Source organism: Rhipicephalus microplus, chromosome 2 (assembly GCF_043290135.1).
Source record: "Rhipicephalus microplus isolate Deutch F79 chromosome 2, USDA_Rmic, whole genome shotgun sequence".
In the NCBI taxonomy this organism is placed as follows: domain Eukaryota; kingdom Metazoa; phylum Arthropoda; class Arachnida; order Ixodida; family Ixodidae; genus Rhipicephalus; species Rhipicephalus microplus.
In genome coordinates, this window is record NC_134701.1 from 66800112 (window position 1) to 66819743 (window position 19632).

Consider the following 19632-nt stretch of genomic DNA (forward strand, 5'->3'; position numbering starts at 1 on the left):
CGCCGAAGCTTTCTGCAACTGACGTGTTGCACCGCTCCCGAGATCAGCCCACCATTTTCCGATCGATGAAGTCACTCAGTAGTGTCATCATGCTACGAAGAGAAGGGAAAGTGGTACAAGAAAATTCGCACGTATGGGGTAAAGGCGGCTCGCGCAAAGCGGCTGTCATCGCATTGACGTGGACAACCTTTCGCATTGGTCAGCCGCGGTGCAGCAATGGCTAAGCTGCTAGGCTTAGCCATTGCTGCACCGGAGGTGAAAAGGCGAAAAAGCTGCTAGGCTGCTGACCCGAAGGTTGTGGGTTCGATCCCAGCCGTGGCGGTCGCAGAGCAATGTAGGCGAAATAGTGGCCCGTGTGCTGTGCGAAGTCAGCGTACGTTAAAGAACACCGCTTGGTCGAAATTCCGGGAGCCCGCCACTATGGCGTCTATGATAATGGTATCGTGGTTTCGGGACGTGAAACTCCAGATATTAGTATTACCATTACTAACAATACTGATTGTTCGCCTAGTTGGTACTTGCATGCTTTGTTGTACCCTGCATGTACCCTGTTGGCACTTGCAACAAGGTACATGCTTCGGCCGAAAATAACACGCACACAAAGTAAAGAAACACTCAACTGGATAGCGTAAGGCTGTGTGAAGACTGCGCATGTCTCTATGTTGTTACTTAAGTCTGGATTAGCGCCCGGTCTACTTCAGTTGGAAGTGCCACTTGTGCTTGTCGTTGAGTGTTTATCTACTTTGTGTGTGTGTTATTTGCGGCCAAAGCATACCATTGCTAACACTTTGCATTGGTGCGGACAAAGATAGGATGCTGATGATGACGTCTGAGACGGGGCTTTCAGCGCTCACCGAAGACGTAGAAGGCGGCCTCCCATCCGATGGTGTCGCACAACATGGCCGTCACGGGCATGGCCAAGATGGCACCGACGTTGGCTCCCACGTAGGCGACAGCCAGCAGAGACCCGCGCTCGTGCGGTGGTGCCCACTCGGCCACCATGCTGAACATGGCCGGGTACGTAACGCCCTGCAGCACCAGATTTACGTCGTCACCGAAAAGCAGAGAGTATAGTTACACGTCGCTTGTATTTCTAAGAATCACTCCACCTCATAAACTCCGTCTTAAGCACAAGGATCTCTATAAACGGCAGGTTTAGCTGATAATTCTAACAACCTTGCGTGGCTAGGTCATCAACTTGTGCAAAATTTATGATTTCCTCGCACTCCTGAATGACTGATTATTTTAACCATCTAAGTGAATCGAGCACACAAGGAGAGTCTCGGTATTTTCGCAGAACAATATCCTACATCTGCCTAGCTTGCGTTTTTTTTTTCATGAAAACTATGCACTCGCTCCATATTTTTTTTTCTTTTCAGAGTGGTATCCCACGCTTGCGAAATTCGAGAAATATCGTGGTTCATTGTGACAATGAAAGGAAAGCATACCACTTTCTAATAATAAATAAATGCGAGTATTCGGTTCGTACTTCTGCCATGAAACAGTTATCGTCCTTTGGCTTACTCGCGTTTCCAACCTGGAAAAGTATGCGCTCGCCACTTCCCTATCAAGAGTGCTGTCACGCCAATAACGCGCACGCCGTTTGTGATAGGAAAGTATACTGGAACCTTGGTCAAAATACAAGGAAAGAAAACAGGGTAAATCACGATTAGATAGTTGCGTGAAATTTTTCTTTTTGTGCGTTGAAGGCTTGCCCCTAAAGCACAATATTTCGCGTGATATGCTTGATACGTTTGCGCCGTTAGACTGGTGTTGCGTATGAAGCGAAACACTGTTTTGTGATATCGGTTCTCATGTATCTAGAGGTGATAGCTGGTTGCGTCACTGTAGCGAAGCCCGGCTTACAAAAGGTGACAGAGGGATCCCACTGCAACCTTTAGCCTGCTCGGGGGTTACAGATATCCTTGTGCTCGCAGCACTGGAATAGAGCAGCACGAACACGCAGCACTCGCTAGTGAATGCGACTAGTCCCGCGTAAGAGATGATTGTCAGTGTAAAGTCCACTCTGCCTGAAGTCTTCTGGGGCGAATGTTCTGCGCATAATTCCGCACAACCCCCACTTCGCTGCCATTTAGTTCGACGTGACACGCAGCAAGCGGCACTGCGTTCTCTTAAGCCAAACGTCACCTCAGCGTCACTTGAGGCAAACGTCACCGGCGGTGGCCATATGACATGTACCAGGCTGCTCGGAAGATTATTATTGGGATCCGCTACCCAGATGCACGTATACCGTCAGAATGCTCACCCGATGCTACTGAAGCTTAAGCTTTGATGTTGGGATTAATTCTTCCATCATCACAGCATGCCACATTTCTGATTGATTGATTGATTGATTTGTGGAGTTTAACGTCCCAAAACCACCATATGATTATGAGAGACGTTGTAGGGGAGGGCTCCGGAAATTTCGACCACTTGGGATTATTTAACGTGCACCCAAATCTGAGCACACGGGCCTACAACATTTCCGCCTCCATTGGAAATGCAGCCGCCGCAGCCGGGATTTGAACCCGCGACCTGCGGGTCAGCAGCCGAGTACCTTAGCCACTAGACCACCGCGGCGCGGCCATGCCACATTTCTAAGCACGACTTTATCCGCCCTAGTAAGAAGAAGGGGAGAAAGACAAATTTTTAAAAAGAAAAAGAAAAAGAGAGCTTCATCGCGGGTGAGGCCTTTCTTCCAAGGCTCCACTGTCTATAGCGGCTCGGTGGGCCTGACCCAGAGTCACCACTTGGCTTCCCAGGGTCCGTTCAGTGAGTCGCGCCGCCCCCAACCTTGTTTGTATTTTGCTTATTTATTTAACAATACTGTAGGCCTTTTTCAGACTCATACAGGAAGTGGGCATACATCATCACAGGTAACCAAGTAGATACGAAGTTCAGGAAATACAATACTTTCATGGACGATACGCACAACAGCGAAACACTTACAATAGCTGGAACAACAATACTACATTGGTTCTCTTCCCATATACGAGAAGACGAGAAAAAAATAATAAAAACCACGTGCGTATGTCTTATGTCGACTGTGACAGGTCACTCTGGACAGCTGTAGGTTATATGTGTTAGTGTAGGAGTATCTACGACACACGTACATTGGGATAAGAACTCGTGTATCGTGCTAAAGAATATTCGAGGAAGCATGGAGTAAGTTTAGGGTTGAGGTGAAAAGGAACTAAGTGGAGGATAAAGACAGTGTGCTTGCAGGTCACTAGAAATATTTGGAGGGCTGTCAATACAGCCTGAAATAAGTGTACTTTTACGTAATCAAACTCCCCAAATACTTATTATTTCTTACTGTGAATATAGATGACGGTTATCATTTTGTGAAGTAGGCTCCCGACACACATTTTATTATGGAAGTACTTTGCGTGGTAGGCAGAGATTTCGCTTTTCTGCGTGTCTCCCCATGCGGAAAAGCAAAATACTTCCGTGAATTCGTTCCAACTAGGTCAGCTAGCACTTTTTCTTGAGTACATTTCTTCTAGCTTCGTAGTATACGCTGCAATCGAACTCGTTACCTCGCCGAGTCCCTCGAGCACTCGCACTGCGACCAGGGCTGCGGCTCCGGCGTCGTGAGAGAATGAAGAGTGTGCACGTGCGGCGGCGGGCGTCACCAGTGACCCGAGTGCGGTGCCCAGTAGTCCGAGTCCGAAAGGCCACTTTCCCCCTACTCGTCCAGCCAGCCATCCTCCGGGCATCTGGGTGGCTGCGTAGCCGTAGAAGAAGGCACCCAGCACAACACCCTGCGTCCACGGGCTCCACGGGAACTCACCTTCGCTGGAAAGCTGAAAAAAGAGGCGCGAATGAAGAACAGAAAGATAGAACATATACTCTGCATTTGGTGGCATCCTGTCACTCTGCAAGAAGCTTAAAAAGTTGGAATACAAGGACATTTGGGTATACTTAGAATAATCTTCGATTCCTTGTTGAAATAAATGTCTTTGGCTGGCTTTGAACTAAATATAAATCCTCCAGTGCTCCAAGGCCGCCTTCTACAGGCTCTCGACGTACCTAGACTGACCTGACCTTATTTTAACATGCGTGACAAACGTTAGGTGGTTACGTGCGACGCACCAAAAAGTAGACAGCGTCCCGAGTTCAATCGCCATATAAGGACATGTTTTCCGTTGACAGCTCACGTGTGTCGACTTCCGGATGGTGAAAGAATACAGCGCGCAAACGAATGACAAGCTGACTCTCAATTGGTGATTCATTAAAATACACAAATTATTTAAGCACTTGCTATAAACCTTGTGAACATGCGCAGATGACTTGAGGAATCAGAGCAATGCAGTTAGAAAAATTACTCTCAGAAGACTGCGCAGGCGCAAAAGAGGAAGTCAAACGTATGCATGCTGCTGATTAGGTTTGGTTTTTTTTTTTGTCCTGCAGAGAAATTGTTGTTTGGCTGACGCATGACGCTTACTTTTTTACAATGTGGTAGGTTCTCTGCGCGGTGTGTCATTGTAAATTTAGTTCTGGTCTTCACGTTCCTTGCCTCGCTCCATTGAAGCCTGATTAGTAAATGCCGCTTGCAAGTGATTGCTTTACACGAAGTTATTAGATTGAAAGTGCCATTCAGTTTTCTACTTGACTGTCATTCACGAGCTCTTGTGCCTTGAACGTACAAAGGAAAAAATACTTATGCTCTAATTACATGAAAAAACGCTACTTCGTTAAAAACAATGGGCTAAGCATTGCGGTAAAACATTTGAATTAGTCGCAGTGCATTCGGTGTTAAAACATTTGAAAATTTACGGCCTCTTCATCCAGCGCGATGACCTACTAATGTATGGGTTCGAGCGAAATTAACGATTGTGATAAGAATTTTGAAAACTCACTAACCTTCGAGTAATATTGTTTAGGACAACACATCCTCTGAAATGTTGCATGTTTAATTAAAAAAGAATAAAATGCCCGCTGTTGTCTATATAAATAAATTAAAGCTATATTCGTCTAAAAAAGATTCTATCCCGCCGTTCTTCACACGAAGTCGGATACGCTAAACAAGAATACAACAAGGATATCAAAAGTACCTTGAGAGGTCTAAGTACAGCTCATTTCGTTTAGCGTTAAGGCATAGATGACTCTGACAACACAAGCGCACCCAAAATAGACAAAAACATGGAGACGATGACAGCTTCGTTCATGTCTGGCAGGTATGTTTGACTGCTGCGAGAACCAACTGTGGGTAATGAACACTTTCCTTTTTAGTGAAGCTTCCTACTTATTTGCAGAGTCTGATCGTGTAGACGTAGTCAACGTGGAAGTGGCTGCCTATTATTGTACTGATGAGAATAAATTTTAGTGACCGTCACCACCTAAATTGTTTCACATTGCCTCGAGCACGTGCCTATTCCAGCAATACAATTTCATCAGATTCACTTGTAAAGCGGAGAGTTACGGTGCTTCCAGAAAAGCATTCACGACCTCTTGTACTTCCACTAACTACCATTGTTAAACTGTGCCTCTGGTACAAAGTGAGATAAAGGAATTATAACTTATGCCAATATCGGACTGTTTAAAATTACTAAACTAAGGAAGACCGCAATGACATTTCTTCTTAGGATACACGCACTTTTGAACAGCAGCAAGAAAATGTGTCCGAAAAATAAAATACCGGAGGCACTCCTACGCTACACGCACTACCACTGAATGCCTCTTTTTAAAGACGATAGTATTTCTTGGGGACCTTCGACGCCAAAATTTTGGTCTGTCTGTACATTTGTCTATTTGTCTGTGATAACGATACCCCAAGCGGCATCAAACGATACCTCAAACGGCCAACCCCATCGGCAGCGCCCACCCATATTGCTCAAGTTTCAGCGTTCATACTTGTGCGATTGTCAATTAGGAAGGAATTATTGGGCATATCTGAGGCACCATAACAGCACGTCGATGTTTTGTATGTGTGCCTTTATACTAGAGAAGTCACATACAAGTAATTCTAAGGACCATAGCGTTTTTCACGCTGCACTGGCAGTGCAACGCGATGCTCAAAAAGGCAAGTGTTTCCAACGCGTATGCCCGTCTCTTTGCGTTCTACTCCGTAACTCCTCCAAGACACGCGAGGCGCACATCTTTCTCCGCGGGGGCGCACGCCTTCCTTCATTTTCGAAGATAACCGCCAGATAGCGCTCGTGTCGCACGTGCCTCGATGCGCTCATTCGCCTTCGCTGCACGGATCGAGACTCTCTAACGCAGCGCCTCCAGAATACAATGCACTAATTTTCTCGCGCCGAACATGAAATAAACATCAAATAGACGCAGGACTATCGTTTTCGACGACATTTGCAGTGAAACATGCCGATACGGGGCCAACTTCAAGTGCGAATGCACTTTATAAGCAACCCTGAATCCGCTGACTGTGGTGTGCACGGAGGAAAGAAAAAGGTAAGGAGAGGGCATGCCCAGCCGGCGCAGGGCGTAAAAAATGTGGCAGAAATGACATCATGGCGGCCATAATCAGTAGGCACAATGGCGGCGTTGTTATGGTTACGTGTTGCACAGTGAAGCTGGTCTAGCAGTGAGCGGCCGCGGCTGGCGGCGGAATGTGTGCCTCCCCAGGTCTCGTGCTGAGCCGTGGCGGACAATATCTGTGCTCTGCGCCGCGTTATTGGTTACGCAGTGTTCGTCTGGCTGTTACATTACTCTTAGCAACGTTTACAAATCTCGTTGTCCATCACGGTGTTTCAACAGTGCGTAGAACAAGTGCATATCCATGTGTCGTGCGGCGGATGACGCGGATGAAGCAGTTAGTGTTCAGCGAAATGGCGTTGGGCACCATGACGAAGCTGAATGACGACGAACGCCTTGCAGGTCAGTGACGGTTGAGCAGTGCTCCTGCTTGTGACAACGGACGACGTTGTTGAGCCCAGCAAGACGCCGTGAGGACCATGTGCACATACGTAGTTTCGTGTTGTGTGTGTACAGTAACAACTTGCATGTGCGTATTAAAACACCTTTTCTGTTCCGCTTGGTACACTCTCCACCAGCATTGCATGTAATCTCAACGTAATAGGAACCTCGTTCAAGTGTCACTTGCAACGTGCTCCAAGTTACCACGGTCGCAGAATGCTGACGCCGGTGAGTTTCACGCGGAACACGGACACAGTGCCAGGACGCTGCGTCGGCCGCGTGGCGGAATGCAACCGTAGAAGGCGCACGACCGATCGTGTTGTCTGTACAGTTGCTGAATTAATGACGTGAAAGCACTCGCCGTTGTCAGTGCATCTAGCGCGCGTTCTCTTGTAGTTGCTTCGAATTGTCGGCGAGCCGTTACTCCCTGTTATTACTCGGACGAAATGATTGCGCCGAAGGTGTCCCGCTGGCTCAGAGTGATGAGCGCCGTTCCATTAGTTTCGGATCGTCACGACACACGCGCTGCGCAGCCCACGTGCTTTCCGAGCCGGAGAGGGAGTCGCGCCTTCTGCTTCGCATTCATATGTAAACAAGAGAGGAGAATTTGCCTACTCAATATGGCCGACTTCCGGCTTCATTGCGGCTTCACAACGAGTGACGTCAGGGCCTCTCCTTACCATTTCCTTCCTCCGTGGTGGTGTGCCTCCTCCTCTCCCCTAGCAACAGAACGAGGAGCGGAGAGGAGCATCTGTACCAACAACGCAGCGACGTCACACACCACGTGATTGCACACGCTCCGCCCTCCACTTCGTGCCTGCGCGCGATCGCGCAGCCACGACTTGCTCGAGATCGGGAAGTCGTCATAGGTATGGATCCATCGCAGCCATCAACCTCGACTGCGATACCTCCAACAACGAGTACAACGCAATCGAATGCGAGCATTGCACGCGTCGTTGAAGATGTCACGCCGATTGAAGACAAGGCAGCGCGGCGAAGGGCCCGTGATGCCGAGCGCAAGCGGGCCGTGGACATAAACATCATTATAGTGTGAATTTACTCTCACATATACGCGTAAACTCACCAAGATTTCCCGAGCGGGTCTAATGGTTCCTGGGAATCGCAATGTGATCACACGGGGGAGTTTACGTTAACTCACTTGCGCATGCCAACGGATTTTAACTTCACTCCCCCTCATTGCATCACCCCGTGTATTCGCACTTAACCATGTTCACCCTCGGGGAAATGCTTGGGAGTTTTTTTCTTAAAAACGCGCCAAAGCTGTTCTGTACAGTCGCGCCAGATTAGCCCATATTTCCGCATAAGCCAATCATAGAAAATATGCCTGCCATCTTTTGTGTCTTCCGTGGTGAAACCACCCAGGTGAAAATTTCCTGTTGGTTTTCTGTTGGTTCCAGTATTGATGGTTTATTAGCACATTCCCCGTAGTTGATGGGACCAGTAGGTGATGGGACCAGTAGGTGATGGGACCAGTAGGTATTGGAACCAGTAGGTAATGGAACCAGTAGCTGATGGAACCAGTCACTGAAACCAGTATCCGAAACCAGCAGCTACTGGTTTCAGCTCAGGGTTGCATACATGCAACAAAATTGTTACTCACCGAGATGGAGGACGCCCCCAATCAACAAGGTGGTGCCCAAACGAACTCAAATGCATGTTTCTGCCCAATTTAGCAACTTTAGGGTTACAAGCACATAACTTTTATGGCTATCCAGATGGTTGTGCCATTCGATTAGTAAGTCAGTGCTTATTGTAACTTGCACGTTCTACATTCCTGTGCCAAGTTAACAGCATGCATTGGGCGTTAAACAAACAGCCTTAGTGTTTAAGAATTTATTGTGCTTGATCGTCAAACATCTGCTTGCGCACTTTCGATTTCAGGAGATCTTGGATCTTCTCAGCCAGGATCCTGGGCAGATTTTTTTCCGTGTCAGCAGTGTTGACGTCTTTCTGCTGTCCCCAGTGCTTGAGTGTTTCTACAAACAGACGAGTCGATTTTGAGCATTAGACAACAAAAAGTAGTGATTGCGGCAACGACAACTGCCACACCATAGAGGCAGAGCTTGGGTTTGAGCACTAAAGCTCCGACATCACTGGATTAGGAATGTGCATGACTTAGTTTCACAAGCTCCACAAAACCCAAGTTGTCCTGTTCGGCAGCTGATGGCAGTTAAATTTGGTGCACAGTTTCATGTGCAACAGATTGTCAGTTGAGCATAGGAGCCTACCATGCACCCCATCAAATTTAACCCAAACTCAGAGATATCTTTCCATATTTCCAGTACAAAGTGCAACTTCTGTTCACCCTATATACCAAAATTTTGTTTTGACAACTCGCAAAGCAAACAGCATGAATTTCACTCTTTCATTTTCGTTCATGCTGCCAGGCTGTGTAAAGATGACTTCCTGCATGCGCTGTGGAAAACTATTCATGCTAGTTGTACCTGACACAACAAGAAGTTTCTCCGGTGTCAGCGGCTGCTTGGGCTGCTCCCCCAATGCTCTCTTCCTGGAGCCAACGGTCCCTGTGACGCTCCTAGATGCAAGAACGTTGCTTCCCCATATAGCGTGGGCAGCATCCTTCACCACCAAGGTAGCCTTCTTGTTCCCAAATATTTTTTTTGCACACACACCACTTATTGTTACGCCTTTCGTCAAATGGAACTGTGAAAAAGCAAAATAATGGAGGAAAATCCCTACTGTAAGGAGCAATGAAACAAAAAATGCTGCATGTTACTTCTGCTAAACATACAACAAAACTAACAAATTGTTTAACCAATGCACCTGGCACAACACAACGATGTAGCACATGAATAGTATGTACAGTCTATCACACTTGTCTATGGTGCACAAGTGGTGTGCTGCAAATCAAATGCAGTAAAATGTTATTGGTTACTCTGTTAGAGACAATGCTTTTGAGCCTGTGCGGTTCATCTAGTATATTCAACTGCACATGAATGCAAGAAGTATCAGTGAAATTGAGTATCTGCTTTAGAATTTTGCCATATTTCATCCACACAGCACTGCTCAGGTGCTCAAGACAGGTGTGATCAGCACTGTACACCTTGCTATTGCTGATAATAAAAAAGAAAAACTGTGTGCTGGTCCCAACGGTATTCATACTTCTCTCAAAAAGTACACTGAGTAAAACTGAAGACTTGAGCATGCTAAAAAAATAAAAATGGTAAACATGCTGCAAGCAAGAAGCTTTAAGAAAGCTTTCGTAATTAACTATACCACCTAGATCTATAGAGTAGCTGTGACTACCAATAGAAAAAAAAACGGTTAAGCATGAAAAGCAGCTGCAGACAGTGACATTAAATTTCGAGCAAATTACTTACAGAGCCATCTTCCATATAAATGAAATCTCCATTTGGGCCTGCAAGAAAGATATCAGGTCCTTGTCATGGCACAAAAAAAAAAAAATTATTGTCAGAATATCTGAGGTGACATCTGAGCTGACCTGGATGTGTAGTGTTCTTTTCTCCACCAACAGTGCTTGTCCTTTCCTCTGGTTCTACAGCAGTAGATGAGCACGGTGCTACGCAACATTTAGAATTATTCAAAAATGGCTTATCTTGGTGCACAACTTGCTCTAATTGAAACAAAGTTTACTGTCTATGAAACCAGAGCTGTTACTTACGGAGAACACGTTCACTGCAGGCCATGTTGTCCATAATCAACAGATCTAAAGTTACAAAGATATAGTGACAGTAACTGTCACTCCAGTTTTGAAATGCAGGGAAGTATTATAAAAGAAGCAAAGTACTCACTTCCGACGAAGCTTTCTCCTTCATCTGTCTCAGAATGTGCTGTAATAAAAATGATTCAGGTGTAAAAGTTTAGATTTCAACCCCTCAAGCCTGTTAAATCTGGATGCTTTTGTTTAAAGCTTCATGCTAGTCAGAGCGTGCCTTAGAGCATTGGCTGCTTCTAAAAGCTACGATGAGGTGCACATCTCCAAGTCAATTCACTTCGGACTTTCAAACCAAAAATCACAATGTAACATAGCGATAAACCATACCAAGGAAAAATTTTGTTCGTTCGAGGTTTTCTCGATTGGCTACTCTGTTTTACAGTTCAAACTTTACTTTCATCTATCCACCTCCACTTTCAAAGAACCAACATCATTTCATTATCATGGCACTAGCATCTTCTATATTACATACTGACTGAAGCTGCCATCTTACTGCAGAACAGCTGAACTTACACTCCAAAGTTAATTCATGCTGTGTTTGGCGGGCACTTTTTCAAAACAAATAAAAAGTGCAGCACTCTTTGAACTCGTTCGGCAAGTTCATCAAGTAAAGCCAAATCTCTATAACCTTTACTTTGCACATACTACTGAGCGAGTTGCTTAGACAAAATATGAATAAATAAATAATAAAAAAGCTGACTTCATTAAACAGGTCAAAGTATGCTATATTACTGTCCCAGTGAAATATGGAACTGATGCATTTACTCAAGAGCATAGGTGTATGCAGTTCTTATGGGGAAACAAACCTGACAACATGCCCCGACTGCAAGGCACCCGGTCTTGTTCTACTGCAACTGCATGTACACAAAAAAAGGGTGCACAAGTTTTTATGTAGCACATGAGTTGTCATGTAATCATTATACATGGAGCTTTTGTCAAGTAAATAATGCAGAGCAAAAAGCATTCTTACGCTTGAAAAGCTTGCTTTCAAGGGATCTCTGCAGGCTTGCAACCTGCTGCTTTAGAAACTGGTTGTCGTGCTGCAGCTCCTCAGCACGCAATTTCCACATGTCTCTGTCCTTCTCAAGCTCTTTAACCACCAGCGCCTTCGTTCTCGCCTTCCACACGTCTTTCTTCTTCTTCATTTGAAGAATTTCACTTTTTGGGCACAATTCATCACTATCGGAGGACCCGCTGTCCGACGGAGTGTCTGTCCCTTTCCTTGGCTGAAATTTCATCATGCAAAAAATGACTTCATGAATTCACTAGGATGGCTTGGTGGGCTAGTTGGTATTGCATCTTGAAGGCTACTGTGCACAATAGACAGGAACAACAGAAGCAACACAAGTATCGGCGCTTCACTTTGTGCTTTCTTCTGTTGTCCCTGTCTATTTATTGTGCCCTAGCTGTAGCCTTCAAGGGTCTCATGAGGGTTTTGCTTTCAGTAAAAAAAAATGCTTCTTTTATAGTACAGTGCACTAATGAAGACCATGGCACACTTACCTGTGCTCTAGGTTTACGCCCAGAGTGCGCTTTTTCCAGATTCTTTTTAAGAATTTCGTCATACATGTTTTTTTTAGCATTTGCTCTGTCGTTCTTTTGTTTCTGAAAGAAGTCGAAAGCACAATTACAGATGATGATCAATGCAAGACCAGCAAGTTTTCAGCCGTTTCAAAATGTAGGCAGCATAAATAGCAACCTTTCTTTCAGCCTTTTTTCTTTTTGTTTGGGACTCCACGAGCTCATCAGGATCATCATCTGACGTCGTTTCTTGCATAGGTATTTTTGGTATCACCAACCTCTTGGCCCGCATTTTCGCGCGGGCGTCATCTTCGCTTTCTGTAAGAAATTACGACTATAAAATTGGAACCGTAACATTTCACATACCACACATACCTGCCAGCATCAAGACTTGCGTGTTGTACAAACCAGTGTTTGTGTCATCCACGGGGTCTCGCCAGTACGCGCTGTAAACAAAGCGGTTGTCGTAGTCGCTGGTGTCTTTGGGATCAAACTTCTCGATGTCATGCACGTGAATGACGTGTAACCGTTTGTCGTGATCGTCCAGGAAACGAACAACAGCGTACATGGTAGTACTGATGATTTAACAAAGCCTTAAATGGCATCACACACACACCAATCTCTGAAAAAAATGTAGCAGTCGCGTGTCGCGCACGTGTCGTGTCCATTAAAAATAACACCATAACAACTCCTAGCGGCAAGACTGGGCAATACCAATAACTGCGTGCGGAACAAAATAAATAAATAAATACACCTATAAACAAATAAAAAATGCTTTAAATAAGCTTATAAACAGGTGTAAAAACTGTTCATGTTATAAACAATGTATAAACTTACTAAGATATAATTAAATAGATATGTGTTTTTGAAATCCGGGTTGCAATCCAACTAATTCAACGCCGTACAAGCCAATCCAAGTCGTTTGATTGTGTGAGATCATGGAGAATGTGCGAGTCCGAGCGAACTATGAGCGAACTGTCGTGATTGTGCGCGTGAACACAACGTGTGGCTTCATTACTTAGAAGGTTTTCGGTGAGTTTGCAGTGCGATATTTGCGTGGATCCGCACTGAGGGAGTATGCCTCGTAGAAAGGAATACCTAATCCCAGGCAGCGCCTCCGCCATCCCGTATTCAACGAAAACATATCTCGAAAGATCAGCCTCGAGCGTGCAACAATCACGTCGTGGACTGCAGCAGGACACAAATGTCGCTGGCGGGTCGACTGCTCCGACAGCACTTCGCGTACTGACGCAACCTCCGCAGACTGATGTTGAAGGCGACTGTGACTCTGAATCGGCACATGAAGCGGCCCCAAGTGACGAGCCGCAGCCTTCCGTTGGCGCAGAAATGACAGACGAGCCACAGGGAGATTTAGGGAGCTTCTCTAGTGACGATTTGCTGGCACTGACTGTCAATTTTGTCCTCGAATTTGGCATCCCTTGGAAGGGAGTCGAAGCACTCCAAAAGTTGATAATGCACATACTTGAACGACATGATATACCAGTTACTAAATATCTTTTCAAGAAGAGTGTCGGGGCAGAAATAAAAGCCGCCCGGTTACACTTCTACTGTGAAAACTGTATGACGCTCCTTGCCGTAACAAGTGGCGACCTTGCAGCGCGGAATGCAGTGCGGGTAACGTGCACCGTATGCGGGCAACGTAACAGTGGGCCGCAGATGCTACGCGATGGCCACTTTTTCATAACCCTGCCCATCGCAAAGTTGCTGTCTTCGTTACTTGCCGAGAATGATGCGAGCACTGCACTCCACGAAAGACTGAATTCAATAAACGAGAGTATGTCTGTCGACAAAGATGAAATGACAGACATAATAGATGGCACCTTATACAGGGCACTTAGGCGCGAATTGACATCAAAAAATGATATCACTCTCACTGTTAACAGTGATGGAAGCGCCGTGTTCAAGTCATCGAAGTTTTCTGTGTGGCCCGTTCAAGTGATGGTGAATGAACTCCCAGTGTACATGAGGCAGAAAAATGTGCTTGTGTCTGCTCTGTGGTATGGCCAGAAACATCCCGACATGACTCTCCTACTGAACGCATTTGTTGAACAAATGGACGGTTTGTCGACCAGTGGGATCACATGGAAGGCAGGCAACGAAACTGTGCATTCCAAGGTAATTTTTTTTTAATTATTAAAGCTGCTTGAACAACACGACTTCAAGACATTCTAGTTGTAAATGCTGCACTGAGCTACAATGCATAGACGAGGCTACATTGTTGTGCCAGCTAATTTCTTCCAGTCATGATGAAATCCAGGCCACTTGGGCATAATGACACCATGGAGGATGGCACACTAGTTCATCTTTGTGTGTATTCTTTTCTAGTGCGACTTTATCTCTAAATACTGTCAATTATCTAAGTGTCAAAGTGGTATTTACTGCATTGTGTTTACTGTAACTGTTACAACTTACGGAGATCATGTCCCTTTATGCAAAAGCATGAAAAGTGCTTCTTCTGAATGGATTGTTATCAATTGAAAACTGTTAATAACATCACCCGATCTTTTCCTTGTCCTCAATGTCTACTGCAATAATTGACTTGTGTCTGGCAAAGAAAACAAGCCCTCTATCCATTTCCTTTTTGTTGTACTTCATTGCAGAGGGTAGTTAGGGCTAACAGCTTCCTTTTTTGTCCTTGCTCATGCAGGTGTACTGCTTCAGCTGCAGCGCTGATGCACCAGCACGGGCAGCCATGCAGCACCTAACCCAGTTTAATGGGTATTATGGCTGTGGATGGTGCTTGCATCCAGGGGCAGCTGTGAATGGTTAGTAAAGATGTCGCATTACTGCATAACATGGAGTCAGATTTCTGACTAGATATGTTGATCAGAGTTTCTCTCTTTTTTAGCAATTTTTATGTAAACATTCACCTTGTTTAATGTATCTGGGGTTGCCATTTCTCATCTCAGAGGCAAAAATGTGCTTTATGTCGTAGCGATTCTATGTTTCCAAATTCTGGCACATAGTATGTTTTTCTAAATGTGTTCTAGAAGTAAATTCTCAGAAATATCACTGAAAACAAGTGTGCCATTTACAATCAAGCTTAGCTGTGCGAGATTTTACAAACTTCTAAATTTGTGAGGTTCTCTGTTTTTTTTCTTACTATTGCCAAACAGGAACTGTCAAGTATCCTGTGGACACTGTTTCACCTGACAGGACAGCAGAAGGCACAAAGGAAATCATGGCCAAGGCTGCTGAAGCTGGAAGACCAGTACAGGGAGCAAAAGGCATCACGCCTTTGATTAATCTTCAGCACTTTAATATAATCTGGGGCTTTACTCCAGATTATATGCATTGTGTGCTTCTAGGTGTGGCACGGCAGATGACGGAGGACTGGCTCTCTAATGTAGGCGAGGAATATTACATTGGGGCACCACAAACTGTGGCAGTATTAGATCAACGTTTGTGCTCTATAAAGCCGCATAGCTGTATGCCACGACTTCCCCGCTCAGTTTCTCTGAGAAAGTATTGGAAAGCCTCGGAGTGGCAGCAATGGCTACTGTATTTTTCATTGCCTTGTCTGGAAGGCCTACTTCCACGGCAGTATCTTAAACATTTTGCATTGCTTGTGAAAGGTATTGCCCTTCTTCTGCAGGACACAGTGTCCCTCAGTGACATTTCTGTAAGCACAGACTGCTTGGTAAAGTTTGTTGTCGACATGCAGTTTCTCTATGGAGAAAAAAACATGACTTTCAATGTACATCAATTGTTGCACATGGCTCAGAGTGTTCTGAACCAAGGACCTCTTTGGGCACATTCATGTTTTGCTTTTGAGTCTAACATTGGCCAAATTAAGCAGCTGGTCACATCAGCAAAAGGTGCCCCACTGCAGATTGTAGAGCGCTTAATGATGGCCAGCAACTTCAGGTATCTAAAGGCTTCAGCTAGCCCTTGCACTCTGAAGTTTTTGACAAAAGCTGGCCCATCAAATAGTAAAGGTGGTTTACTGCTCAGCAAACCCCGAGCTGTGTCTGACCAGCTGCTTCACCTTGTGCAGGACCATGTTGGCAACATCGTTAGGGGCCGTGTCATGGAACATGACCGAGTGATTGTATCACCGGGTGTTCGGTTTCACAGTGAGCAGTACTCAAGGCCGAACAAAAGTGACAGCACTGTATTGCAAATATATTTGGGAACGTGCTTGAAGTTGAAGCACATTGTTTCTATTAGGGATTCGTCAGGAAATGTAAGGATTTTTGCACTGTCAAACAAATTCTTGTCACGTCGTGCATTTGGCACTGAGCACATAATGAAATCAGAGGATGCGAATTCCCAACAGCTAGTGGAGCTGTCTGCCAGTGTTGTCCCTTGCAACTATGTAGAGGTCAATAGAAAGTGTTTTTTTCAGAGAATTTCTTTGAAAATGCTCTCTGGTGGTTGTTAAAGGGACGCTTAAGAGCAACATTGAATTAGTTTCATCATTCTATAAAAAGGTCTCATCATATAAAAATCGCACCAATACCTTCTTATACCTACTTTTTGTACTTTTTGTCAGAAACACTTCACATCTGTAAAATTAGTTTTTTTTGTTCCTTGTGTGTTGTGGCTTTATTAATAATTCACTGCTCAAGCCACCTTCTAAATTACAATGATATGAGTAGAAACCTCAGATGTGTACACCGCATTGTCATTGCATGTCAAGCTGTTAAATGAATGGGCTGTTAAAAAGAACCTCCACATGTCAGTGAACTGCAGGTGTAGATGTTTGTGGATTGTGCAGTGAAACAGTTGTTTTTAGAGGAAGTGAGAAATGCCATTTTCAATTGATTTAGCTATTGCCAATTTGTGCAAATTCATGCTGTATACTGTCGAGTGCCTCTTGAATTACTAATAAACTTCATGATTGTGAGTATTGACAATTCTCATTGTTTAAGCCCAGCTTTAGCCCTGTCTCTGGGTGTAAACATTTTGTATTATAAAAAAAAGAAGAGAAAGTGTGCGCTGTTGTACAGTACAAGGTTTAATGTGCACTGGGTTGGTCAAATGTTCCCAGGCAGTGCTGTCATAAGATTACAAGCGTAGCAGCCTGGGAACGTTTGAGCACCCCTTTATATTTGAACACACCTTGTGTGTTCAGGGTGCATGCAACTCTTCAAAATTCCTCCCTTTTTTCTCTGTATCCTTTGTACATGTATGTTTCCAAATTAAATAACAATAAAACCATTGAAATAAAAAAGAACATATTCGAAGCCTAAAAGTCTAGGAATTTGTCTATGAGCTGCTTCTTTGTGCTTAGGCAGCAGTGTAGATTCACCAAACTTCATTTCAGCACCAATATGCTTTGTTCTTCAGGGCATTAAAAATATGAAACACTGTTAATGAAGCGATAGACACCTACTGTGGCTTAGGTGCTGGCTCCCTTCTGGTGTTGCACTGTTTTCTTCACGACATTTTTTATTGTTCATTTCCCCACCTGTACGTCAACCTTGTCGTACATTGTCTCTTTCTCGACTTATCTCTCTGCTTCACTATGTCTCGTGCATTTATGCCACAAAATTGGTTTCCCCATCATGTGAGCAGCATGTTAAGTTAGTATACTCCAACGAAGCAAAGCCTAGTTTATGCTTAAAAAGTCTCCGCAGCTAATCTGAACATTTTTTGTGTGTAGTGAACTACTTCTTGTGGAATAAAGGCTTCACTATCACAAGCACTATGTTCATTATAATATAAACTTATTAGAACTAGTCAGAATGTTGAAATGCAGAGCACCCACAAAAATATTCTTTGGATATCTTCTTTAGTCCTTCGAAAACCCAAGACACTGCCTTGAATTCCCTTGACTTTTGTTTTTTGAAACCTGTATAAACAGTCTCTACGTCATATTTCTCTATACTACATCTTAATTGCTCAATGTATTGGCACACCACTTTCAAGTACAGTAAAGTCTTAGTTATAATCAGAAGATACAAGCCTCATGATTGAATGTTTCGGCTAGTTAGAGTTCTCAGGAAACCACGAAGTGGACCACCACTATAATCAGTTCAAGCAGCTGAGAACCGTCCGGTATTGCCTAATGGTCCCAGCAGCATCCCAGGGTGAAACCAGTAGCCTGCTTGAACCAGTACAGAAAACCAGCAAGCATCCTGCTGGTACCAGTAGAGCCAGCAGACAGGGTACTGGTCCCAGTAAAGAACCAGTAGGCACCCCACTGGAACCAGCAGAAAACCAGTAGGCACACTGCTGGAACCAGTACAACCAGCAGGTAGCTTGCTGGGACCATCAGCAAACCAGTAAGAACCAGTAGGCACTTTGCTGGAACCAGCAGAAAACCAGTAGGCACCCTGCTGGAACCAGTACAACCAGCAAGAAACCAGCAGATTAACTGCTGGTTCCATCAAAAACCAACAACTCCCAACAGAAAACCAGCAGGAAATTTTCACCTGTAGTAAGTTTTTCCTGTTTTTTTTTGTGACGGAAAGAAAAAAAAGCCGCTATTTCTGCGTTTATGCGAGTGGGTCCCATATTGGAGCCCACCGCCGTCATTCAGGAGACTCTAGGTATTCTGTTCTGTTTATGATCAGGATAACTGAAGCTGGCCCAGGAGCAGCCTCTTTCTTTTCTTGTGCTTCCGAACCCACGGAGATATAGACAACTTCCGGTGAGCGCGCTTCTCAATGTCGCATCGCGTGCTGCCTCTCAGAAGAAGGCAGGAAAAGCTTCTCTTCCGGCAATCAATCATGAATGCGTCGTTTTTCCGGCTTCATATCGTCGACCGGCGAAACGAGCTCGCCGCCGATAGCGGTGGCGAGAACCAGTTTCTGAACGTTGCAACCGCTACGTATACTTCATACCGCAGGCGTCACGAAGGCTTGACCGAGAGGGCGTTATGCACGCTGTCTTAGGAAAGTCGAGCAATGGAAAGGAACAGGGGGTCGTCATAGATGAGAAGTCACTCGTGAAGGTGTTACGCCAGAGCCAACGAAAAAGAGCACACTTCATGACAATTTACGTCGGGCAGTTGGCGTTGGTTTGCATGTTGAACGAAATAAACAGCGCGAAACAATCAAGAAAACAACACATGTGCTTGTAATGTTTTTGCTGATGTTCATTTTTTCGCGTGGTTTACGTAATTGAAAATAAAAGAGTACACTTGCGGAGCCCTTCGAATGTCCTCCATCTTTGTGCGCAGATGTTCGAGCACTAAAAATGTCTGCACAAAACTGTATGTGCTTTCGAAACCTGCCGTAAAAGTTGAGAGTTGGCTACATGACCGCTCGCGATGGCGGTGGACGCGTTTCTACGGGAGCCATGGGCAACGAAAAAAAAAAACACCCTTACCTCTTGACAGCTATTCATTCAGATTTTCTAGGAACTTTCCTCTTATACAGATAATGGCGATTGAAGAATACGAAAGAAATACTGTATTGGTGCGTCAAACTAAAGTTAAAAGCTTTTGATGAATGAAAAATATTTTTGACATCATTTATGTTTTCAAATTCAGAAGAGTGAGGCCAGAACCATAGTGAGTGTTTCCGTACAGCAAAGCGAATAAA

At 44.8% G+C, this 19632-nt stretch overlaps 3 protein-coding genes across 4 annotated transcripts in view; 1 reads left to right on the forward strand and 2 right to left on the reverse strand.

Moving 5' to 3' along the window:
* Positions 1-19632, reverse strand: part of LOC119169867 (sialin) — a 94928-nt gene that overhangs the window by 26025 nt on the left and 49271 nt on the right. For both annotated transcript variants that reach the window (XM_075886529.1, XM_075886528.1), the window contains exons 3-4: positions 3540-3806; positions 855-1029 (exon numbers count right to left, since the gene is read on the reverse strand). In XM_075886529.1, coding sequence (XP_075742644.1) covers positions 855-1029; positions 3540-3806 — 442 coding nt within the window. The remainder of the gene's footprint in view (positions 1-854; positions 1030-3539; positions 3807-19632) is intronic.
* LOC119170854 (BEN domain-containing protein 5) lies at positions 8719-12686 on the reverse strand. The gene is made up of 11 exons (XM_037422136.2): positions 12494-12686; positions 12297-12436; positions 12101-12202; positions 11568-11823; positions 11404-11451; positions 10674-10712; positions 10544-10588; positions 10364-10441; positions 10242-10279; positions 9345-9564; positions 8719-8876 (listed from the first exon to the last, which is right to left on the reverse strand). Exons 1-11 carry the CDS (start codon positions 12684-12686, stop codon positions 8734-8736), a joined length of 1302 nt encoding a protein of 433 aa, XP_037278033.1. The 3' UTR covers positions 8719-8733.
* On the forward strand, positions 13196-17786 carry LOC119170853 (uncharacterized). Its single transcript, XM_037422134.2, has 3 exons — positions 13196-14254; positions 14787-14904; positions 15256-17786. The coding sequence occupies exons 1-3, from the start codon at positions 13196-13198 to the stop codon at positions 16521-16523; spliced, it is 2445 nt and encodes an 814-aa protein (XP_037278031.1). The 3' UTR covers positions 16524-17786.